Raw genomic sequence first — 25,939 nt, 5'->3', positions numbered from 1 at the left:
TGGGCAGAGTAGGACAACACCTGGAGAAAGACCCTGGGCCCCCAGACAGTTCTGTAGAGCAGAGCCCGCATCCCCTCTTGCTACGACCTCCTGCTGCTAGCACCTCTCCTTTCCTGTGACCAAAGATCAAACACACGAGAAAAACAATATTGCTAGAATGATGTCTGAGTTAAGAAAAGAGAGGCCACAGGTGGGGACATGTGAGAGATGCCCATATGTAACTGCACACACTTTAGTGAATAGATGATATAAAAATAATATTGGCTTGTTTGGAAACCTTTGTTGTTTCTGTTCTGGCTTCCAGGATAGTTTCAAATAACTGAAGTTTACCTATTAAATGTCCTCAGGTGAGAGAAAGGTCATTGTGTCAAGCAAGGGCGGACTCTTTCAACAAACCGGTTTTGATGATTCAGTCTGTGTCAGGAACCAAAGACAGAAACACACACAGACACACAATCTCCCCCCTCAAGATGTTTATTGACTGGTAGGAAGATATGCAGATATAAAAAAAACAGTTTTGAGAGGGAAATATCAGTTAATGTTCTTTATCACAAGCAACCAAAAATCTGACTCATTTTTTTTTTTTTATCATTTTTGGCTTATGTAAATGTCCAGTTCAAGAGTTTATGGTGTCTGGTGTTGCCTCTGCTGAGAAGAGGGGATCCTCTCCTGCAGGAGTAATCTCCTTCTGAGATGCCTGGGTGGCTCAGTGGTTGAGCATCTGCCTTTGGCTCAGGGCGTGATCCCAGAGTCCTGGGATTGAGTCCCACATCCGGCTCCCTGTGTAGAGCCTGCTTCTCCCTTTGTCTGTGTCTCTGCCTCTCTCTCTCTCTCTCTCTCTGCGTCTCTGTCTCTTTCTCATGGATAAACAGCAAAACCTTTTTTAAAAAAGGAATAATCTCCTCCTTCAATCTCCTTTCCAGTCCAATCTTTATGAAAGCATCCGTCTCTTTCCTTCATTTGCCTATTTATTGTGCGATCATATATCACATCCTGAGCTGGGCAGTAAAGATACAGGGGTTTACAGGCAAAGAGCCTTTCCACATGAAGCTTCCATTCTAGGTGGAGATGGATAATAAACAATTAGAGAAACGAGCTAATTACTGGCTGTGGCAAGTTCTGTGAAGGGAAAAATCCTTCACTATGTGGTCCTTCGTGGAGGCTGACATTGCATGAAATAAGTGGAAGGCAGGCCTTAAGTTGCTAATTTTGTGGACACGAGAGAAAATGAACACTGTAAGTAGAAGTGATAGCAAGTACAAAGGCCCTGAGGTTGGAAGGAATTGGATGGGGCAGAAGCACAAGGCAGGAGCAAAGTGTGGCTACCGCGCAGTGAGAGAGAGAGTGGAATAGGATGAACCAGAGGAAGTTGGCAGGAGCCAGGCTGTGGGATAACCCATAGGCATCTAAAAGACTTTGGATTTTATTCTACACACGACGAAATGTTTGCTCTAAAAGAAATCTACCATGTGGATCAAGTGTAAAGTCAGGTTCAGGTGTAGACAGACCTCAAGGTCCCTGCCGGTCCACAGCAATCTGCGAGCCGCTGCACAGGGTACCCCGGAGCGCGGTGAACCCTGCATCAGTGACGCCCCATAGAATTCCTGCCAAGGTGTAACTGCCCCATACCTGTGCTATCCAGTCCCACAGCTGCTACGTGCCAGTGGCTCTTGGGCACATGAACCGAGGCCAGCGCGACCGAGGAACTGGATTTTTAATTTTGTTCCATTTACATCAATTCATTGAAATGTACAGAGCCACACGTGGCTGAGGGCTACGGTGCTGCGCGGCGCTGCCCTGGATGTCCCAGCACCTCCGCTTTGACCCCCAGAGCCAGGGCCCCCGTCAGGGTGAGCAGAGCGAGCGGATCCCGCGTGCGTTCGGCTTGGCACGACCGAGCCGCTCGGGCGCTCCGGGCCTCCCTCGGGCGAGGCGACCCCGGGCACGTCCCGCGCTCGGGCCGGGGCGCGGGGACCCCCCTTTCCAGAGGCTCGGGCGGGCGCCGGTGCGGGGCAGCCGTTGGCAGAGGGGAACAGCGCACCGCGGCGGCTCGGGGCGCAGCGCAGGTGGGCTGGGGGGACCCGGGCGAGCCACCGCGCGGGGGAGGTGCGGGGGCGGGGCGGGGCGGGGGGCGCGGGCGGTCGCCGCCGCGGCTCTGCTTCCTGGGCTTGCTTTCGCTTTGCCGCGGCTCGGCCAGGCCTGCGCGCCGCCCTCCAGCCGGGAGCCGCGCAGGTGCCGCGGCGGACGCGCGGGGGGCGGGGGGCGGGGGCGGGGACCCGGGCCCTTGCGCCCTTCAGGACCCCCGTCCTCTCCCTGAAGACGCGGCCCGGCTCGGGCTCGGTGCCCTGCGGCGCGCGGGGCCCGGTGTGCCGCGGGCGCCCCTGACCTTGCTGTCTCCCCGCGGCCAGGTCTGCGCAAGGACCATGGGCGCCGCGCTGGGCAGGGGCGCGCGGCCGGGGCTCCTGCGGGGCCAGGCCCGCGGCGCCGTCCCGCGCTGGACGCCCTCGGCGCCGGGCCGCGGCTGCCGCTCCAGGGCCGGCCCGGCCCGCCCCGTGCCCCTGAAGAAGCGCGGGTACGATGTCACCAGGAACCCGCATCTCAACAAGGTAACGGTCCCGGGCCGGCGGCAGGGTGGCCGCAGCCGCTCTCGGGGCTGGGGGTGGGGGTGGGGGTGGGGGCGCCCCGCCCCCTGGGCCCGGCGGGAGCCTCCCAGGCGCCCTGACAGCGGTTTGCCGGTTTGCCCGGCAGAGGCTTGGTGTAAGCCGGTTTGGCTTTTTTTTCCCCTCCCCCACCCCGATTCTGCGTGGAGAGAGGTGCCTGGTGATGCAGGAGCCTCCTTCTCCCACCAGGGCAGCAATGCCGGGGTTCAGGCCCTCGTGGCCAGCCCCCCTTGAAGCTCACTAAGTCGGGGTAGTTCAGGTGACCTCTGTCAAGTCCGTGTTTTCTTATCTGCAAATGAGAGACAGGTGTATCCAGCGTGTTGTGGGGTTCAAAGAGGAAATGGAGGCGCAGCCCTTATAAGGCCCAGTACCTGACACCCGGGGAGGACGGTGTCAGCTAAGGCTGTGATTATATTCCCAAGAAAAGATTATTTTGAGAGGGGGCGGAAAGGCTGGAATTAGAGGACTTTTGGACCTGGATGGGGCATCAGAGATCCTTACTCTCTTTTTACAGATGAGAATACAAAACAGAGGGAACTCGCTCAAGGTCACCAGCTAGTTAGCTGTGGCCCTGCGCCTGGGATCCAGATCCCGGTGCTTAAGAGCACACACATGGAGCCCGGGAGTAGAGTTCAGTATTACTGGTGTTAAAACCCTGGAAGCAAGGACCTGGATTTAAGGCCTGTCTCCCAACTTCTCCTCAGATTAACCTGGGCATCTCATTTAATGCCTACTTTCAGGTAGATATTCAGGTTCAACTCTCTCCCGCCTAAAATGGAATTTATGACAGAACTACTATTCCTACCTTAGTTGGTTATTGTGACCATCAAGTGAATGACTGAGTTTGGAATAGTATTTTAAACTATATAGAGTGCTTGATAATTACTTGGCAATTACTACAAAATAAAAAATTTTGAGGATCCCTTTGACTCAGGGTTGTGAAATTCAAGTGAGGAAATACATGTGGAGAAGGTGTTTTTCACAAATAGGAACGATTATACAGATTGCTAAGTGTTTGGATTATTTGCTACAGAATTAATAGAAGAAACTAAGAAAAAAAAATCTTTCAATCTCTGCCTATCACACTACTTACTCCTTGCTCCCTCAAAAGAGACTCTAAGTTCTTTGTATATTACTACTTTGGGAAATTTAAGGTGTTTTATGAATTTTAGTTGCTTTGGTAGCAAATGTTAGAAAACTCAAACTGGCTTAGGCAAACAAAACCTTTCTTTAACTAAATATCTAGAGGAAGGGTTGCAGGCAAGGCTTGACCCAGCAGTCCAGATGGCACGTCCAAGGATGCCAAGGATTCTCTCTGGCTCTCTGTTCTGCTTTTGACATGTTAGCTTCATCCTCAGGCTCCAGCCCATGGAGTCTTTCATCTCAATGCTGGCATAATCTCCTATTTCCTTTTCTCACACCACAACTGTGCAAGAATAGAAAGACACTTGCTTTGGGTAGAGAAGGATACTTTCCCTGAAGCCTCAGAAAGAGATTTCTTCCATCTCATCAACTCTGATTGAATTCTCTTCCTATTCTCAAACCAATTATAACTTAAGCCAGCCAGGGCTCATCGCTGGAATTCAAGATAAAGTTTATTTTTTTTTTTTTTTTTTTCAAGATAAAGTTTAAAGTAGGGCCACTCCAAATGGTTTAGAGTAAGGGGATGTGGCTTCTCCCCAGCAAATCTATACACTGTCATCAGACGAAGAAGGAACTGGCACTGGAAAGCAGAAAAATAAATTCCCAGTACAGACTCCAGTCTTTTTGACAATATTTGCCTTAGCAGTACTGGCATATTATCAATCAGCACCTACTGCTTTGTAAAGAGCTAAAAATACATAAATAAATAAATAAATAAATAAATAAATAAATAAATAAATAAATAAATAAAATATAAATAAATAAATAAATAAATAAATAAAGTGCTTGAATGTCTTCTTTTTTAGTCCTAGGTTTATGGCTTCCTAAAAATACTCTTCCCTTGTGCCTGATATGCTTTTTTCCACCTAAATAATATCAATAGGCTGTTGTCCATAAATCTAGGTAACTGACCCTTTCATAATGTTCAAGGTTTTTTGCTTATCCCTGAAGTCAGTTGATGCTGGTGTGGGGTGAGGAGGGCATCTGGGGTGATGCAGATTGGGAGCCTGCTGACATTCTCCTCCCCTTGGGGAGGGCAGGAGGAGGAGCAGTGGGGAGAGCAGCAGTGCAGGGAGCTGCTGCCAACAACCTTCACTTCCCTCTGGAGTGTCCCTCTCTTCCTGTCCTGCTGACCTCCAGCACTATGAGAGTCTCCAGGGAGGGCTTGAAGCTTGGCACTTTCCATCGGCCAGATGGGGAGACTTGCTGAGTTAAACAGAACAACTGGGGTTATCACTGAGAAAATAAGAGAAAGGCAACTTGGAAGGGGACTGCACTTAGTGGGCAGATCTGTGGGTGGGCTTTTTTCTGCTAGACTGTGAGCTTCTCCAGGGCAAGGGCTGAGTTTCTTGCATTGGTGGTTGGCATAGGATAGTTCCTGAAGGATCTAGCAAGGCCATGAATGTGAAAATTAACATTACATTCTTAGAATGTGTTTACTAGATTCTTTTTAATTTTAATTTTTAACTTTATTTTTTTTAACTGGCATATAGTTGACGTACAGTATATTAGTTACAGGTGTGGTTGCTGCCAGAGGTGTGGGAGGTAGGGAAGTGGGTGAAATAGGTGAGGGAAATAAAGAAGTGCAAACTTCCAGTTATGAAATAAATAAGTCATGGGGAGGTAAAGTATAGCATAGGGAATGTGTTCACTAGACTTGTATTCCACTTTGAGTATTCTTTCATGATGTTTTTGAAAATTTTTAATTTAAATTCAATTTATTTAACATATACTGTATTATTAGTTTCAGAGGTAGAATTTAGTGATTCATTAGTTGTATATAACACCCAGCGCTCATTACATCATGTGCCCTCCTTAATGCCCATTACCCAGTAACCCCTCCCCCAACCCCTTTCTTCCTGCAACCCTCAGTTTGTTCCCTAGAGTTAAGAGTCTCTTATGGTTTGCATCCCTCTCTGTTTTCATATTATTTTATTTTTCCCTTCCCCTGTGTTCATCTATTTTGTTTCTTAAATTCCAAATGAGTGAAATCATATGGTATTTGTCTCTGACTTATTTCACTTCATAATACTCTCTAGTTCCATCCATGTCATTGCAAATGGCAAGATTTCATTCTTTTTGATGGATGAGTAATATTCCATTATAGTGTGTGTCTGTGTGTGTGTGTGTGTGTGCACACACAGGCACCTCTTCTTTATCCATTTATCTGTCAATGGACATCTGGGCATCCCACTTTAGATGGGTCAGGAGAGGTGTTTAAGGAGCTAGAAGGCAGAGTGTTAAAAGGTGGAATTCTCCTGGAGTAGAGGAGCTGCTGAACAAGCCAAGCATCACTGCTGTTCTATAATGACTGGGTCTGGTTCTGACTCTGTCATAATCTTGCCATGTGATCTGTGATGAGTGCCGGAGCCCCTCTGTCCATGTCACACCACTGCTGTGAGGATCTTAGGAGATGCCTGTGAAATCATTTTGAAAACTGCATCATGTGGACGCTTCCCGGAGCTGGGGCTGGAGCGGCCCTTAGAGAAGACCTAGTCTGGCAGTTTTCAGATTATAGGTCACAAATTGTGGGACATGAGGTTAGCTTAGAGGGTCTAACCAGTTTTTTTAATTTAAAAAATGGGTTAGGATAGAATTTAAAAACTGCAGAAGTAGTATGTCACCATGTGAAATACCAATTTTCACTGTGGATTTGTGTAAAAAGAAAAAGAAAAAGCTTTTGAAAATCATTGTTCCCATTCAACACCTCAGTTTCAGATGAAGGGACAGGCTGAGAAAGTCGACTAACCCCACAGAGACTGTCAGTGCTTGCAGAAGTGGGCAGAAGCAGCCTGCCTCCTGATCTTCAGGCCAGCAAACAGCGACGATGTTTCCCATTTACATCTGCTGTGGCTGACGTAGACATCCTCCTAATAATGACAAGATTGGGATGAGATGATTCTGAGTTCCCTGCAGGAGTCTGTATTTTCTAAGTGATGAGAATGCACCAGCACATCAATTTCTGTTTCTTTTTTCCCTAACGTTGTACCTTTCTACTCACATTTACATAGGACCTTTTTTATTATCCATGTTGACTGTGGCAACAGAGCAGATCTTTGATTACATATTATAAGGTACCAACCATATTTTACTGACATTACATAGGCAACTTCAACTCCATTTTTGGGGAGGCTATCTTCATAGGCAGGTACCATCCCCATTCTATTCAGGTAGCAAGTGGGCCTTCAAAACACTTCTGGCCTCAACTTACCTATAGCCTTTTTTGGGAAAGGCTGTCCTATTCCCAGCTTCCAAAACAAGGTTTGAGTTCCCCCCCACCCCAATTTGTCTTATCGCTCTGTTTGTTTCCTTTTGGCCCCGAGCACCCTGTTCTGAGGGCTGGTTGCTGTATCTTCCACACTAGACTCTGAGCACCTACAGACAGATTCTGTTTTGACACCTGATATTCCCTCTGTCTGACTTGAGATGTTCAATGAATATTTGCTCTTTAAATGACCTCAATCGAGTAATGACCTCTTTGCTCTCAACTTTATCAATCTTAGTGCCACTCCTTTACAGTTAGCCTGATGCTCTCATTGTCTAGAGAAATGCCCAGCAATGGCCTGTTTGGAGGAAATATACCTCCCCAGACTTAAGGGCATTTTACTGAAGAAGTAAAAGGATTATCTTTTCAAAATACAGCAACGTCCTCCTTTGACCCACATGCCAACAATCATCTTTGCCATAAACTTCCACCACCGTTCCACCACCTGCTTTTCTGCAATTTTTTCTCTTGAGCTTGGTAGTCAGGGAAAGAATGAATGAGAAGGGTGCTTAGTGATTGTGCATGATTATGCGCCAGTGCTTTTCATGCAGTGGGGCCTCAGAGCTGCAGGGCCCTGTGAATGACCACCTTCCTGTGTGGACCTAGGGCATGTAAGTTACTGAGCACGCAAAGGTCCAGTGGCCAGTGCCGCCACGTTGGCCGCACACCTGCGGTGGCACAGGTTTCAGTTCCATCTCTTCTTAATTCAATGGTTAGTCATTAGATTGTCACACAGCGGGGATTTGCCTTTGGTTAAAGTATATGTTTTTATTTGGTGCCGGCTTAGAACTTGATCCTGCCTCCTTTGCGTGAGGGGAGTCTATCCCATGGTTGGCTCATCCATCAAGCAGGAGATGGTGGCTGAGTGGTACGGAGATTTAGAAGTTTGTTGGGGATGCTACTTTCTGCCCCCAAGGCAGACAGCATAATATGTCTTCGTGAGACCTCTGCTTCAGACAGGATGTTGAATTAGGCCCCCCTGACTGACAGAGAAGCAGTGGGTTACTAAGTCAATACTATTTCCATAAGCAGCAGTTCACTCCCTGCTGAAGCTTCTTGTACAATGACATAGGGCATTGAAGCTCAAATATTGTTGCAATATTTTAAGAACAAACAAACAGAGTCAGGTTAAAATTAAATCCTATCTTGTTGAATACTATTCTGGTTTCATGAGATGGATAGCACTTGGCGTTAGGGCTTTGTGCTTGGAATGGCTAACAACTTGTATTAGTTTAGGCAGCTGTAATGAAGCAAACCAATGCAGAGGCTTAAACAAGATAGAAGAGTGTTTCTTTCTTATCAACAGTTCTGGGTAGACAATTGCAGATCGATTTGTGGCTTTATTTTGTTGCTTTCCATCCTCAGTATGCATCTTACATTTCATGGCCCAAGATGACTGCTCTAGCTTCTGCCATCAATTCCTCACAGAAGCCAGAGGGAAGGGTAAATGCCTTGTAAGGGCACAGTTTGAACATTGCAGATATTATTTCCACTCATGGTCAACTGGCCAGCACTTGGTCACAGGCTACAGCTAGCTGCAAGAGAACCTGGGCAATGTAATCTCTAGCCAGGGATCCATATGTGCAGCTAAAATTTCTATACCATTAAGGAAAGAGACAGTGGATATTAGGGAAACTTCCACAAAATGCTTATCTGAAACTTTAACTTTTTTACTGTCAATTTTACCCCAAACTGTAAGACCCATCCATTTCTCTACATCCATGCTACCACCAGCCCTGTTCACTCCATCATCTATCTCATGTGTAGATTTTTCAGGAGCCTCATTGGTCTACCCCCCTTCCAGTAGTCTTACTTCTGATTCTCCTAACCACATCTTGGGAGGCTAAAACCTTGCACACATCCTCAGCCACTCTGTCCTTCAGATCCCATACCCAGTCCACCAAATAATTCTGTCACTATTTTTGGACTAGGCCTGGCATCCAGCCTCTGCTCGCCATGGGTCCCACCCAGACCTAAGCCACCAACAGTCCTTGGCTGGATACCTGCTACTGCCTCCTAGCTGCTGTCCTTGCATCCACCTGAGCTCCTCTTGTTTATTCTGCATACAACAGCCAGTGTGATTCTTTTTTAAACTCTTTGATCATCTCACTCTTCTGCTCACACTCTGCAAAGTCAAAGTCCTTAGAACGCCTTGCCTGGTTTGACCTTCTCCAACCTCGTCTTTGCTACACCTCAGCCTCACTCGCTGCCCTCACCTAGCCTCCTCCCTGTTCCTTACACATTTGGAGCATGCGCCTACCTCAAGTCTTTACACTGGCTGTTTCCCCTTCCCTGAGCACAGGTACCTCAGTAGCCACATGGTTAACTCCCTCACTTTCTCTAAGGCTTCACCCTTTCTCAGCGAGACCCACCAGATGCATTTATGAATGTCCTTCAGTTTTCTTGGTCCTCCTTCATGTGGTATAATTTCCCCCCAGAGTATGTGATACTTCCTAATGTACTATCTAATTACCTTACTAAATGTATCTCCTTTTATTGTTTGTGTTTCCCCACTGTAAAGTAGGCTTCATTTGGGCAGGCATTTTTGTCTTATTTGTTCATTGATGTATCCAAGATATGCATAACAGTGCCTGTCCCATGTTTGGTGCTCAGTAAACAGTTATGGAATGAGCGAGTCATTCAGAGACATGTCTGCTAGGCTCCTTCCTCTCATTCCTTCACCTCCCTTTTCACCAAAGCCCCCTATCTTTCATCCTGATGCCTCTCCTCCCCTCAGGGCCCCCCTCTGTAGTGTTGATATGCCCACGATCACCTCTACCTGGATTGTAGATTACTAGGGCCAAGTAAATAACATTCAGACCAACTTTTGGAAGTTGACCCATCTCTGCCACAGGGGTGGCATTCTTATTCTGTGGAAACCCAGTAAAACAGTCTTCTTTCAAGGTTTGCCTGCATGTCATTAGTTATCTTCTAGAGGCAATATGTTGAGTTTCATGTAATAAAATATTAACACAGGAATGCTGCCACCTGTTCTAAAAATGATTGTAAGTAGTAATATCTAGATCATGGAAATAGTGACACTGGAGGGCACATCCCATACAGAAATACATGTTGTCTGGCTCAGACTTGGGCCAGCTGGTGTCTAAGTCAGTCTCACTCTGAGCTGTCAATATGGAGTCAATATGGAGTGTCTGTGGATCCTTTTTTGGGCTCATCCCCATTTCCAGTTTCTCTTGATCCTCTTGGACCTTTGTAGGCTCTGGGGTTCTGGCTTTATTTTACTTTGCATTTTTGTCATTTCCACCAAAGGTTTCTTTTACCATCTACTCTCCTCTTTCCGAATGCCAGTTCTGTAGTGAGAAGGGAGAAAAAGGCCTTTCATTCGTATGGCCATCACAAAGGGATCAGTAATGTGCTGTACCTTTGTTTGCAAAGACATGGACTTATAGTCCACTTCCAAACCTTCACTTTGATGTGTACAAAGTACATTGGGAAATCCTTTGGGGTGGTGTCTGACTGCCTCTCTGATGCAGAGCACAAAAGATGCTCTATGACGGTGTGATGAAAATCTGAGGAATATCCTACTGTTGGGGTGCTGAGGTCAGCGGTTAAAAGCACGCATTCATTCTGTACCCAAATGGTTGCCTGGCAGCCTGATTACAGCACAGTTCTGACCAAAAGGACACAGTAAATACCCAGTCATTTGAGGAGAGGGATTTTTTGATGGAAAGATCCTCAGCTTTGAGGAACTTGAATAAGAGAAAATCAAAGCTCCATTTGCTTTTAAAGGTTTTATTGAAAGCTAGAGGGACTATAGAATTGAATTGAATGATTAGCAACTTGAGAATATTTTTTTAAAGCATTTTGTCTGGATTCCACACTGTTGTTGGGTAGTAGATCTACATGAAGCCCGTAGCACAATTGGTCCTGAAACGTACTCCCCCACGGTGTGGAACTCTGGAGGGGGCAGGCTCAGCTAGTTCCTTTGTTTTGTTTTGCCCTTTCAGAAAACAGAAGGAGGGAGTCACCCTTGAGTTACTGAGGTGTTCCATGACTTTCCCAACAGGAGAAAGGAAGCCAAGTGCCTTCGTGTCTAAAGCGGAACTTGGTCTCCACTCACAGTAGACAGTCTCTGTTCCCTCTTTCTCTGGTTTCTGAAGGGGGTGTTGAGTTTTCCAAGCCAGATACCTACGATACCAAATCTCCTTCCCTAGTGGAATGCCTTGTGGGGGGAATTCAAGTAATATGAGCTAGCACTTTTTTTTTTAAGACATACAATGTGCCCAGAATTGTTTCAAGCAATTCCTATGCATTAACTCATTTCATATCATACCACAACATTCTGAATTACACTGCTATATTACAGATGAGGAAACTGAGGCACAAGGAGGTTAGTTAGGCTAGCTAACTTGCCCAAGGTAATGCAGGTTATAGTGGCAGAGCTGGATCTTGAACCCAGGCCATCTGGTCGTAGGTCCACATCTTCCCCTACTATGACGCACAGACACTTCCAGGCTGCAAGTGCCCTCTCACTTTGACACTGGTGCATGGAATCTGATGCTCCTGTTGTGGGCTTTTGATGGACTGCTGTCACTTCTATTGGCTCTGTTAGGTCAGACCCAGAGAGTTGGAGAGAACTTTAAGGATCACTAGATGCCTTCTCTTCACCCTTTAAATGTGTGCAATTCTCCCAAGACTCATTTGTTCATCAAATTTATTAGATTGACATTTGCTCATGATTTATTATTTTTTAGGCAGTGGAAACCCAGTGGTCAATACAACACTTCTTTTGCCTTCAAGGAGCCTATGGTGTCAGAGGGGTGCTGGTGGAACCAGTTAGTAAGCAGGTAGATCCATTCAGTAGGTCAGTGTAATGAGAGGCACATAGGGACTAGTGCTCCCCACGGCCGCCTCTGCCATACTGCTTTCCTTAAAATGCCACATAGAAGTGGCTCATTCATTCTTTATACCCCTTTGGCACTTAGCTTATGTAGTCATGGCTCTTTTCCACATTTGGTCTCATTATACATTTATAGTATTCATGAGTGTCTCCATCTTGATGTCATCTTCAGAGCCAGGACCACGTCTGAGGCATTGCATGGCCGGCTGCTACGATGGCTTCTTCGTAGTGTACCCTCTGGAGCACTTGGTTCCACGAATCACTTTCACCTTCCCTCTTGGACAGATCAGAAACCACTATGGTGAAGACTGATAATATATAACTCCATCTCTTCTAAAAAGATGGTGACAATAGAAATTATATTCTGATTCTCCATGGGAGTTGGAAGATTTTGAAAGCTATGAGAAATCTTTTATTCTGGTCATAAGTCTCAGGAATCCATTGCTTTAAGAGAGTCTTCTGCTCCGATTCTCTGTCAGATGCACTTCATCTAAAGAACAGCACCTTTGTGGTGAGATTATTTATTCTTGTCCTTGAGACTACTTTAATGACATTAGGTTTAGGCCTGCTGTAACTAACAACAGCTTAAAGGGTTTTGGAGGTTGAAGGAAAGTAGTCAGTTCAAATCAATTGTGTGTGGCCTCCCAGGGGCATGGCCTGTGACCAGGTTGTACACAGCAGAGCACACTGGCTATGATCTAGGGATTCGAAGTCAGAAAAACCCAAGGTTCCAGTGCCAGCTCTGTCATTCACTAGATTTGGGACCTTGGCAGGCTACTTAATTTCTCGAAGCCTCAGTTTTTCATCGGGGAATAGACAAGATAATAAAATATACCTACTTCAGAAGGTGCTCTAATGTTGAAATGAAATAATGTATGTCGAGCACGTTGTAAGTACTTGGTTAATTCTCAGTCAGTCCATGTCTCGGAAGCCTCTGCTCCATTCTTAACACAAGGCATCACACTGTAGGGTGTGGCCCTGCCCTTTTAGAGCATCCAGTCCCAAGGAGAAGGGATGATCAAGAGATCCAAACCATTTTCCATCGGCATGGATACATCCAGTTTTGGCAGAGGTTTGATAAGAGGGGAATGAGTCAGGGAGGAGGCACGTTGGGTGGAGACTTTATGATAATTTCCCTTTACTTGATGGAGCTTAGGCTGGATGATCTAGATGTTTGTCCAAAAGAAACTTGAATAAAAATGTCTGTAACAGCAGAAAACTCAAGGGTCCATTTGAAGAGTTGGTACTTACGGAAGTTGAAACTAGGGTCAAAGGGAGTGGCCACCGTCATCCCATGCAGGAATCTTGAGATTTTGTCCCAACATTTTGGCACATTCTAACCAAGGACTCAAAAACTGACTTTCAAAAACAAATCCAAATTTAGCTGATCTGTTTATCTGCCAGTCTGTGTATCATGTCTCTTTCTGTCTATCACTATAGCACTCCCAGTCTCATGAGATTATGGTACCAAGACAGCAAGACAAGAGAATGTTGGCTAGGGGAGTTGAACATAAAAATTAAAATGTTGCTTCAAATCTGGCTAAATTGGGCATGGTGCAGTTCACCGAGCTGGCAGCCAGACTGGGCAGGCAATGTCAGAGAGTCCTATAGTCCACATACACTCTGCTATGGGTGATTAATAAATACTTGCATAAAAAATATTTTAAATGAGCATCCTCCTTCTGTTAGACTCAGGATGAGTATGTCTCAAAAGATTATTAATAGGTCATCTTGTCCAGCCTTCCCTCTTTGAGCAGATAAGATCCTAACACGTTACCATAATTTTACAGGTAAGTCTTCAGAGGCCCAGATGCCCTGCCCACAAAGTGACTGGGGAGGGTGACTCTGGCCCTTGTTGGATGGTGTCCATCCCTTAGGCTTGCTGCCTTTGAAAGGTAGCACTTTGCCTGCCCTCCTAAGATAGTGCCTAAATCAGCCTCTTCAACTTACGTGGTGTGCCTTCGAGTCTCTCCATGGAAAGGAGATGCTTTAATATTAAACATTGTCATATGTTGCAAATCTAACCATCTGTTTACACAGCTCCTGCTGTCATTCCTCTGGTGTCCATTTCTGAAGGCTAGATTTGCTCTTGACTCCCACCTTCATTTCAGATTTTGTGTTTTTCACTGCAGGAACATGATTGTGAAGACAAAGCATTTGACAGAAAGCTTACCCTCACATTGTGCTCTCCCTTCTTATCTCTTTTATTTTTGGTCTTTGCCACCCTGTGATTATTTGTTTTGACTAGTAAAATCTCTTCAGGCCTCAGGACAGTGAATAGCAATGTTGTTGCCACCTGATAAGGCAGGCACAGATATAGATGGTGTGGAAAAAAGCCTATTAACAGCCATTTTTAGAAACAGGCTTTGAAATCCGCCCATCCGAGCTGAAAGATTTCCACTGTTGCCACACTCCAGAAGCTGGCAGCAGCTTCTCCTCCCATATCAGGAGCCTCGGGAGCTGCCTGGCTATGCCTGTGGGAGATGATGGCATGGGTGCAGGTCGGGCTGCCTGCCAGGTGGCGATGGGAGGGAGAGCCTGCCGAGCAGAGGGACAGTCTTGCCTCCAGGAACCAGCCTGGGCTGGAGGGCTTAAGCATCCTCAGCTGTTCCTTTGCTGACCTTCTAACAGTCCACTGGACACTGAGTCAGCTGCCTCCTCTGGGACTCATAATTGTTAGAATATCAATATTAGAAATAATAACAATAAACACTTACATAATGCCTACTCTGCCAGGAACTCCTTTATCTAAAGGAGCATCTGCTTTGCATATATTATTGCCAAGCAGGGAAGAAATTGTGAAGAAGGTAAGCTTTTCATGTAGCTCTCTAATGAGAAAGATCACAAGGAAACAAAAGTATACAGGTGGTTATTAGTGGTAGAGATGAAATGAACAGGGTACAGTATGAGGAAACAACAGAGGGTTGACTTCAGTGAAGGGATAATATTTGAGAAGGTATCCAAGAGAGAGGAGGCAGTCGGAGGGGAAACCAGGGTAATGGTGTTTTGGCAGAGGGCACAGCACTTGCAGAGTCTAGAGTCAGCAAGCAGCTTGGCCTGGCAGGTTCTGAGCACTGACAACATGCACTCCAGTGGGAGTGTGATGAGTAAGAGCAGAGATCTGGGGGAGGTTGCCTAAAATCAGGGTGGAGAGGCCTTGGGGGCCAGAGCATGCAGGGCCATGAAGTCTGTGTGCCAAGTTTCGTTCCCTGTACAGCAGGACACTCTTCAACGGTTCTAAGCAAGGAAGTGATATGATTGGATTTATGTTAATGAAAGCTTTCTCTGTGGAGAACAGGTTGGAGGGCCAGAGTAGAAGCAGGAAGACCAGTCGGGGCTATCGAAGCAATGGGAGCTGGGAAAGATGGGGCTGGCACATGGGGGGTGGCAGGGCACAGGAGAGAAGTGGCTGGATTGGAAATTGAGTTTGTAGGTGCAATGGATGGGACATGACCCTGTGTTCTTCTCCGTCAGCTTCTCCAGGACTCGATCCTGCCCTGTTCCCTGGCATGCCACCTACCCTCCATGCAGCTACTACCACTGTTTACTGCATTACCTCCTATCCTTCCTCAGCATGCCTCGTGGTAATAGGGAAATAGAAGGTTGATATTTTACCTTTGGAGCTTATGAGGTGCTTCCTGGTGGGTCATCTCTTTGGATTCCCACAAAAACCTTCTAAGGCAGGCATTTGTTTTATAGGGGGGAGACCAGGGCACAGAGAACCCAAGTGAGTTGCCCATGGCCTCTTAGACAATGAAGGGCAGCAATGAAGGGATCAGTCTAGATCCTCTGAGACTGTTCACCGGTTTATTAAGAACAAACAAACAAACAAACAAACAAACAAACAAAAAACACCTATTGAGCACCTTTTGTGTTCCATGTACTGTGTTGGGTTTGAAAAATAATGAGCTGACTCAGTCATGATCCTTGCACTCAAGGAACTGAGAGTTCAGAGGAAGAAACAGACTTGTAGATTCATAAATGTAATGCAGTATAGTAGGTTTTATTAAAATATGTTATTAGTAATGTCCAAGTAATTTTTACCTTGGTAGGGAGAAAGAAGGGTGAAGTTTCTTAAAAATGGATGACTTTTCATCCTTATATTAGATTACATAAATAATGTGTTACATGAAGTAAAAAGGGAAATCTGCTCTGACCTCTCTCCTGAGGTAACTACTTAATTTTTCCTGGTGTCTCAGTGCGAATATCTAAAAGATACTCTAATCTAAAAGCATATCTAAAAGATAATGCCTATAAATAGGGATGCCTGGTGGACACAGTGAGGGAACAGTGTCCTAAGAAAATATGGCAAAATGGCAGCGTGGCATGTGAAGAAGTGCAGGTGATTCTGAAGGACAGAGTGTGTGGGGTGTTGAGGCTGGAGAGCAAGGCAGAGGTCAGCCATGGATGGAGGTCTGGGGCTGCTCCTTGCCTGTCTAAAGAGTTTGACCTTAGTTCTGAAGGGAAGGGGACACTGGAATGTGACACTGTGGGATTCGAGCCATAGGCAGATCACTGGTGACAGGGAGGGCACAAGAGCAGAGTTAGGGAGACGAGTTAAGAAGGAATTCATTCCCAGATGGGAGAATAGGAGAGTCTGATAGGGTGATGGTGAGGTGGCCACAGATGTGAGATATGCCAAGGAAGCAGAAGACTGGATCCATTCCAGAATTCCTTGAGTTCCATAATAGCAGTAGGAGTCCAAGATTTATTGTTGGTATCCCAGAAAAACAAATGGAAACTTAATATTTATCCATCATGAATTTATATAGCTTAATCAGAATATTATAGTCCTTTGTTTTTGCCTAGAATTAAACAGAGTAAAACTATTAATACTAGTTATCTTATACCAGGATCAGAAATCCTGCTTGGCTTAAACGTTGTATGTCTTAAGAGTTGGAAAATTATTCTAAGTACAAGATTTCTCAAAACATGAAATTCTTTAAGGAGTACTTTGGCACCTGGGAAAACGTGAGGAATTACTGACTTGAGCTTGCTTTATTTTAAGTGTTGTGTTCTGAATATTGGTGTGATTGGCCTTTATCTAACTAACCATCCTTGCTCTGATTGTGTTCTCACAAAGCAATATTTTGGTTATAATCTTATCTCCCAAAGTGGAGAGAAGATACTGACTTGCTGAGAACATTGTCACCTTAGCTGGCATTTTTATCATTACAGTTAATCCCATGCAGTAACTGGCATCGCTGTTCTCCCCCCACAACAAAGACTAGGCGAGACTCTATTTTAATACCTACAGGAGTTTTTAATAGGCATTTAATACCTATAGGAGGGCCTTCTTTTTTCTTCCATGTTTTCCTTCAGTCCCCTGGAAAAACAACAACTCCTTACATTGAAAGTGGAAAGAATATTCATAGTTTGGAAAGTGTATTTTCTAGATGAGAATTTCCTTCCTCTGTTTTGTTTTTGTTTTTGTTTGTTTTTGAGAAGACTTAGGTGGAATAGAAATAAGGATTTGAGGTCATGCAATATGAACCTTTCACAAATTTGGCCCTCCCTGGGGAAAATGTTGTCACATTCTCCATTGGAATGAATTTTAGCTTGTCTTTCCCTTTGCTGAGTCCTGGTTTGTCTTTATGGACCATGATTCCTGGAGAAGGAAAATAGAAAGTCAGAAGTTTATAGGAATGATTTTTTGTTTTTTTGGTCTAATTCCACCCAGTATCAGTCACTTGTCTAGGTAGAAAGCTATTTAAAGATTTTTAAGGAGGTGAAGTTTTAGAAGAATCAGCAGCACGGATACCACAGCGAACCAACTCTTGTTTTTCCTACATTCTTTGGTGTATCTGGGCAAAGCCATCTGTCACATGCTAGGACTGTAAGCTCGAAACTATGAGCATCATAGAAAGTCCAATGATGAAAACAAGCTTTCCAGAATGAAAATTCCTGGGAGGCTAATGGTCTTACAGTTCTCGCAAAATTGTAAAAGATCTTTGGTTTTACACCATGGGTTCCCCAGACTTTGATCTTGAGCAACTCACTGGGTAGTATCACTGCAGTGGCTGTCTTTAATTCACTTCCTCTTCAAAGGGGTGAATTTTTATAATGGGGCCTAACACTGTAAACATTTCATAATATTGTAGCTTCAAAGAAGGAAGGCTGTAAACACATTTGCATCCACTTAGCTGATGGTTTATAGATCTGAGGGACTCTTAGTTCTCTGCGTTCCACAGGGGAAGCATTCATTTCATTGGTTTTGCCTCTGAAGTGGAGTTCCCATCAACCCACTCAGAGAGGAAGTGCTACATTAGCATCTTTGGTAGAACAATGCCTTCTGATGTACTTTTCTTGGGTGTTTGTGTTATAATTCTATTTCTGCCTTAAACCGTTTTGTTAATTTTACTGTTGCTTTCTTGTTTTCCATACAAAGTAAGACTTTTCTCCTCCTTTCTCCTTCTTTCCTTGCTGTCAGGACATGGTATTCAGCTCATTAGAGTTGCCTAAGGGTTACTAAAAATTATACTTAATTTAGATACATATTTGTTCATTCTCTTGAGATGTACTAACATGCCTTTCATTAACCTTGGTGAAACAGAGATCAGGTTATGTGTGCCTGATTGACTCCCCGAATGTTGAGCATGATGGTGTTAGCCTCTGGGAGTCAGAAATCCTCTCTTCCCCATTTCTTCCCTTCAGAAGTAAGTGCTCAAGTGTGGAGGCCCTTATCCTGGAGGTGAGATCCTAGGGCTGAGGTGAAAGGGAGGGATGTATCCCCAAGTATCAGCAGGAGAGACATCAAACCAGGAAGGAGAGAAAAGAACCCCAGTGAGGAGGTTGGCCAGTGGTGGAGGCCAAGGAGAATTGAGTCGTGGGTCTTGTTGAAGACCATAATTGAAGGAAGAATATGATATACAGGAAGAGAAGTGAAGAGCAAAAAATGAGGATCGAGGTCCCCGATAGATGAGGTGGGATAGTTCAAGGTTGGAATGAGTGACTGCTGGCTGCCTCTGAAGCATTACCATTTTGGTGAGTCTGGGAACCTCTGAAGAGATGAGGCAACTTCTTAAGAAAGCCAGATGGGGCTGGATGGCTGCAGAGGGCCCAGTGAGTGGGTGCAGGAAGCCTGAGGTCCCAGGAGGTGTCCTTTGAGCACATGATAGTCACAGGCTAACACTGTTGCCCCAGTACTGGGCTCACAGCCACTTACCCCTGCATACCATGGCAGTTGCCCTGCACAGCTGCAGCTTGAAGGATGTCAGCCCTCCCCACCCCCCAAGGTTCAAGAAATAAGACCCAGAGGCCCTCTAGTTTTGGGAAATCCCATACTCTACTCTCTTTGGTTTCCATACCATGGTTGCCTTTAGTACCAGAAGCTAATATGCTCTGTGGAGCTCCGCCAAGCCTGAATTCCCCAGTTGCAGGAGCCAGTGTACCAGAGCTGTCCTTGCAAGAGTCTTGTCTAAGCACCAGAAGGCTGTCCCTCAGTCTTGTTTTTGTTGTCTCTTCTTCCATTAGCAAGGACCTCTCAAATTGTTATCATTTCACTGTACCCCCTTCTTACTAGTAAGGGAATGGTAGAAACTAGGGCAGAAAGTTATAGGGGGCTGTGCTTTGACCTTGAGGCCAAAGGTCAGTCCTGGCCTCACATCCACTCTCTCTGCCCAGTGGTAGATGTTCAGATCACACTCCCAGAGGTGGGGTCTGACTCCATCAGGTCCACTTACCTGCTTCTCCTCTACCTCCCCTAACCCACCTGCCTCCCGTCACCCACCAGCACCCAGTGTGATCAAAGGACTATATTGCCACTCTCTGCCTATCGTGGAGACTTTGAATCACATGACTCTTAGAGCAAAGCTGTGTTTATAGCTTAATTTGAAAGAATATTCACATTTCTTTCACCTTGAGGTTCATGCTTTAATGTGGAGCTTCGTTCTCGTGCCCTTGAGTGTTTTAGGCAGTAGAAAATAGAGGGGATTTCTGTGCAAGACATCATTGAGATCAGCATGACAGAGTTTACAAGTTCTTTTTTTCCTTTGAGGAAAGATCAGCTTTGAGTCTAGACACAATAGAAAGCTCAAGTCTAGGATTCTAGGATTTGAACACCACACAAGGGTGTCCTCCGTGTCCTTCTTACGGAAGTCACCATTTACATCCAGGATACGGGAGCTTAGATGTATGCTTGTGTCCCAGCAGGGTTTGATTATGGCAACATGTGGAGAAGATGTTTATCCTTGGGACAAATATTTGGGTGGGAGGTTTGTGTTTCAAGACACTGAGCGATGATTGTAAATTAAACCATTTTGCTGTGATTTAATCATTTCTTACTCATTCTCTTGTAGGCTCATGTGGAAGGAGATTATGTACTTGGGGAAGACTCAGGTCATGCCTTCCCATTGAGTAGATCTGCTAGAGGAAAAGGCATTGTTCCCTCCCCAGCTCCTTTTTAGACTTAAATGAGAATAGAAATCTCATTATTAAAAAAACAAATATAAGAATAACAAACGTTTGTGGGAAAGCACTGACTCCTGAGACAGGAAACCTCAGGCCGAAACAGCAAGGTGAATGCTGGTTAGGGGGAGAAGTGCCTCAAGCTGTGAACCCCAACGTACCTGAGCGGCTGTGGGGCCTGGGGACATGATCCACACCCAGCTCCAGCTTCTGTTTCTGGAGGTCAGGATCTGATTGCTTCCAAGGCTCCTTCCTAGCTGACATTCTGTAGAGATAGGAAAGGGTACCATGAGGGTGACTTCCTCAGGAGCTTTCCAGCCAGCTGGGGAGGCAGAGCCATTCACATCTCCGTGAGGAGGTAAGCAGCAGAGAGCAATAAGAGGAACTCAGGCTTTAGAGTTTGTAGAGGGACATGGGCTTGTATCCTGCCCTCGCCTTGTGTGATCTTAGATAGGCTACTTGATCTTTCTCTCCCCAAATTTCCTTTCTGCAAGCCGAAGCTAACAATTCCAACCTTCTAAGATCATTTTCAGCATTAAAAAAGAGGTAACATAAATCTAAAGTGCAAGCTTGCTTACCCAGCATCTGATGCATGGTAGGTACCCAGTGTATGCTAGTTAGCTCCTTTACCCTTTTACTAATGTTGACATCATATTACATGTAAGAGTTCGAGAAATTTGAAAGATAATGTATCATCCACCCACCCCCTGCACTCCACAGGAGCTTCCACCTTCTTTCCAACAGGAGCTTTTCATTTTAACAAAGTGGATACTGCCTATTACCTTCAGTGCATGCTGTGGGTTGTGATTTTTTTCCCTGCATTTGTTTATAAAAATCAGTAGTAAAAGCTGATTTCTCTTTCCCTTGGTAGCTGTAATTGCTGTGTTCCCTGAAAGGTCTGATTGCAGAAACGAGTGCAGCTGTGGTATTCTCCATCTGCACTGCCCAGCTGTGCTGTGTGTGTGTGTGTGTGTGTGTGTGTGTGTGTGTGTCCAGCCCCACACACGCTTCTGGTACTTGCATCATTCGGAAGGAGGTTTCCAGTACCACAGCCTCACAGGCAGGACTGAATCACCTCAGACCTTGGGCTTGAGATTAGTCTGGAAGTGAAAAGCCATTTGGGCTGACCACCGAGGGGAAGTAAGAGGATGTGAGGGGTCTGGCAAGTAATCCCTGGGGAGGCAGAGCCAGGCCTACGGGGGACGACTCTGTGGGAACAAGAAGCCAGGTGCGATTCATGCCAAGGTGTGTCAGTGAAAGCAGAACCTGCTGTGTGTGTGTGTGCACGCACACACACACATAGTTCAGGATCTCATCTTTTCTCACCTCTGTGTGTCTGTGGCTTCCTTCATTGCCTCATCTCCAGTTTCTCCTGCCTTCAGTCCAGATTCTGCTTTGGCCTCCACCAGATGAGATTTTTGAAACATGGACACTCCCCTTCTTAAAACTTCCTGTGGCTTCTCCTGCTCCCCAATACTGCAGAGTTCCAACTCTGAGGCACAGTGTCCAAGGAGGGGCCTCACAGTCTCCCCTCCTCACCTCCCATCCTCAGTGTGCACCCTGTGCCTGCCCACACCAGCCTCGCTGATGTTCTTACATGCACACCAGGCCACCAGGCTGTCTGTCCTTCAGGTCTTGGTGCCTGCTGGTCCCTTGCCCCTCTTTGTTCTGACAGCCCCAGTGTTACGTCCTCTGGAAATCCTGCCTGCCCACTCCAAACCAAACACAGGCTTTACCCTGAATGTCTGTGTGGCACTTACCACACTCCTGTGATGATTTAGTTACTATCTTACCCACGGGGATGGGGGTCCCCCCCAGATAGTGACTATTCCATTGGTGTTAGTGGCCCCAGGAGCCTGCCTTGGTGCATCACACACGTAGCTGATACTTTCCAGTATTTGTTAGCTGATGAGCTCATGAGTCTATGTGCTAAATGTGTATGTGGAGACATTAGCTGTGGGTGAGACCCGTCAGTGTTGGTCTTGAAACCCTTTGGGAATTCTGGAAACAGACCTCTCTAATGCTTTGCTTATCTCAGATTCCATTTTATACTTCTTTTATTCCTTGTGAAGATGCAAAAATAGTGGTGGGCAAATGGCAAATTCTTGCCACACACATCGTTAGCTTCTCATTTCCTTCATGGATCCACTCCCATGGCCTCATGGCATCTGAAAACCTAAATGTTAGACCTCATGCTGCTGCTTGCCAGCTGCTCTGTAACTATAAGCAAGACACTTAAGATGAAACAGTCACTACATTTTTAGGGGACACTGCAGCATGCCATTCTCTTTCAAACCCCACAACACACTTTGAGGCAGTTTTTTATTAACTCATTTTGGGGTTTTTTTTTTTTTTTTTTTTTTTTTTTTGGATCAAGAGAGTGAGAATTGGAAAAGTTAAGTCACTTGCCAAAGACTACATACAAAGCAAACAAAAGTACATGCTGCTCTGATTCCCAAAGTTGTGCATGTTCTGCACGACTGCTTTATCCCTCTCCAAATCTCAGTTTCCCCATCTGTTGCCACCCTGGCTGTTGGGGGAGTGAGGAAGGACTGGTGGCTGTGCAGGTGCTCTGCAGGTGGCACATGTCTGCTGGTGGGGGTGTTGTCACCGTGGCCTCTCATCCACACAATGGTCCTCCTGAACCAGTGCTGGCTGCCGTGCTCAAGCACTGCTCAGCCACCACTCTCCAATCCAGACCATGACCTTGATCCCTCCTCTTTCTGACTGTTTACTCAAAGAGATAAATGCCATAATACCAGAATCAGGCCCATTTTATAGGTGAGAAAAACTGAGGCACAGAGAGTATAATAGGTGTCACTAAGGCCTCACAGGGAATTAAACCTAGAAAGTCTGAGGCCACCTCCCAACACCTAACCATGCCACAGAACGGCCTCCTGTTCTCTCATCCTTCAGAAGCATCAGGCTTCTGCAAGGGCCCATAGAGGCTTCCCCTCTGTGACCCTAATGGCTGGTAAATGGTCTCTGCCCCCTCTGCCTGACACGGTGGGAACTTTAGCCCTGAGCCTTCCTGAGACATGGGGACTCCGTTAAACAAAGGAGCCCCAGAAGAACCTGGAAGGGAAGTAAGCAAGTCAAAAGATTAGAGTTCTGGGGCACCTGAGTATCTCAGTGGTTGAGCATCTGCCTTCGGATCAGGGCGTGATCCCAGGGTCCTGGGATAGAGTCCCACATCGGGCTCCCTGCATGGAGCCTGCTTCTCCCTCTGCCTGTGTCTCTGCCTCTCTCTCTGTGTTTCTCATGAGTAAATAAATAGCATTTTTAAAAGAAAAAAAAATCAGAGTTCCAATTCTGCCTCTGCTCTTTAACTAGCTTGCACTGCTCCCTTGACTTCTGTGAGTCTGTTTCTTTATCTATGAAATGAGGTTAACATCACTGAGTTGTTCTAGGAAATGGCATAGGTTCTCTGAAATTTATAAAGCTCTTGTCTTAGCTTGGGCTGCCCTAACAAAACACCATAGACTTAGTGGCTTAACCAACAGACATTTTATTTTTTGTAGTCCTGGAGGCCGAAAGTCTGAGTCAGGAGCATGGCCAGGCTCTGGTGAGGGCTATCTTCCTGGCTTGCAGACAGTAGCCTGCTCACTGCGTGCTCACACCGCCTTTCCTATGCGCATGCACCTGTGAAGAGGAGAGCTATGGAGTCTCTTCCTCCCAGCATGAGAGCCCCACCCTCACCATTTTATCTTAACCTCATTACTTGCCAAAGGCCCACCCCCAGTGGCACTAGGGACTAGGTTTCAACATATGGATTCGAGGAGGGGAGCACAAATATTCAGCAACCCTCAACCCTCAATGTTTATCATTGTGATGTTAATAAGGAGAAGGAAAGGGACCCTACAACCAGTCACCAAGACCTTCTAGTTTGGGGGACATACTGAGGGCACCTGCAAAGCTTTCATGCCTCAAGTCCATGGCAGTTCCTAAATTTTTAATAGTGCCTGGTGACATCCAGAATGAAGTAAAGATAGTCTCACCCCTGAGGAACTGCCATGGAGAGGTCTGTCTCCATTAATTCCCATTGTTTCTTAGCATTGGTTAGAGTTTCAGTTTGTCCCTGGGGAACCAGCGAAGGCTAGTGTTCAAAGGGACCTGCCAAAAAGTTACCCAGAAAGACAACAATGGACGCACACACTGCTAGCTATGACTTTTTTTTAAACCAAGAAAACAAACACGCAAAACCCACAACCATTTTCCCAGCCTGTAAGTGCGACTCTCTCTTACCTGAGCCTTCATGCATAGTAAACAGTGCCTCAGGTATGGAACTAAAATCCTGCCAGCACCCTTTGTTGCTTGGACAATTTTCTTTAGGATACACAGCTCATCTATTTCAAGCCAAAAGCTACAGCTTTTCTGAGACAGGTAAGCAGTGGATCCGATTGTGAGCGAGAACGCTGGGAAGTCTGGTGTTTAAGGTGCCCTTCCGGAGGTCACACCACCTGTCGGTTAGCCCACGCTACCAGCTGACCAGATGTCCCCAGCAGAATGCAGGTGCAGAAACTCGTGGCTGCTCAGGCTGCTGGGGGCTTAAGAGTAAGCTCAGCAGGGGTGAACGTGGCTCATACACACAGAGAGGCTGTGGTCCCCACACCCCCTGGTTCTTTGGGGAGAGGGATTTTTTTGGGGGGGGGATATAAATCAGGGCCTCCACCTCTGACTGACCAGGTAGAGGTGTCCCTGAACACCTGTCTCAAGTCTCCCACCTTCTTCCTCTCTCTTCTTCCTCCTTTCCTTTCTCATGCCCCAAATGGCTGTGTGTTGGAATGGAAGAAGAGGGGTATATTTTGGGTAGGAATTGGGGACTGAATTAATGGAACATATCAGGGTCAATGGAGAATAAGTGCAAGAAGGAAATTCTGGCTCCTTGTCCTTGCTCCCATCTGGACTCCAAAGGCAGCGTGGTAGCAGAGTGGGCACAGTGCTATGAGCTGGTGGCCCTGCTCTCATGTCAGCTCACCTGTTAAAGGTGGGCCAGTCATTTAACTGCTCTGAGTCCCAGGGGTCTCCATCTAGCTGGTGAGATGTAACCTTACAGCATCACCATGATGACCCAGTGAGATAGCAAATGTAAAATGCCTTATGAAAGGCATAGAGTACTATTTATGTTAACACTTGCATTAACTGTAACATTAACTACCTGTCATAGCACTTTCTGTGTGCCAAGTACTGAACTAAGTACTATATATTAACTTTTTAAAAATATATTTTGTATCTCCTAATAACTTTCGGAAGTAGGTGCTATTACTATGCCCATTTTACAGAATTTGTAACTGAGGCACAGAATCAAGAAACTTGCTCAGGATCACAGAGCAAGTGAGTGGCGAAGCTGGGATTCAAATCAGAGCATACTAGCTCCAAACTCTGTGCTCTTAACCACACTTCTGTAAACATTAGCTCCAGTCTTGCAAGGAGAAAGATGCGTGGGTCCCGATAGAGTAGATGTTGTCTGCACTATTCCATGGCTTCCCCTCGTCCAGGGGCCTCAGTCCCTTCTACTGGGAGCCACCATCCTCTGTGCGGCCCACCTTGCCTGCCACCTCTCTGGGTCTGCTCCATCTCCAAGATTCTAAAACTGTCTCAGAT

At 46.0% G+C, this 25,939-nt stretch overlaps 1 protein-coding gene across 4 annotated transcripts in view; it reads left to right on the top strand.

The window, feature by feature from the left end:
- Positions 1 to 1,701: 1,701 nt before the first annotated feature.
- ME3 (malic enzyme 3) overlaps positions 1,702 to 25,939 on the top strand; it is a 187,954-nt gene continuing 163,716 nt past the window's right edge. Inside the window, exons 1-2 of one of the 4 annotated variants that reach the window (XM_041729700.1) lie at positions 1,702 to 1,850; positions 2,409 to 2,606. In XM_041729700.1, the coding sequence (XP_041585634.1) occupies positions 2,424 to 2,606 (183 nt within the window). In that variant the 5' untranslated portion in view covers positions 1,702 to 1,850; positions 2,409 to 2,423. The other 3 variants (XM_041729701.1, XM_041729703.1, XM_041729702.1) reach the window with 3 other exon arrangements.

This window comes from Vulpes lagopus, chromosome 15 (genome assembly GCF_018345385.1).
Source record: "Vulpes lagopus strain Blue_001 chromosome 15, ASM1834538v1, whole genome shotgun sequence".
Taxonomy (NCBI): Eukaryota; Metazoa; Chordata; class Mammalia; order Carnivora; family Canidae; genus Vulpes; species Vulpes lagopus.
Note: the sequence above shows the minus strand (reverse complement) of the source record. Positions and strands in the feature narration are given on the sequence as shown.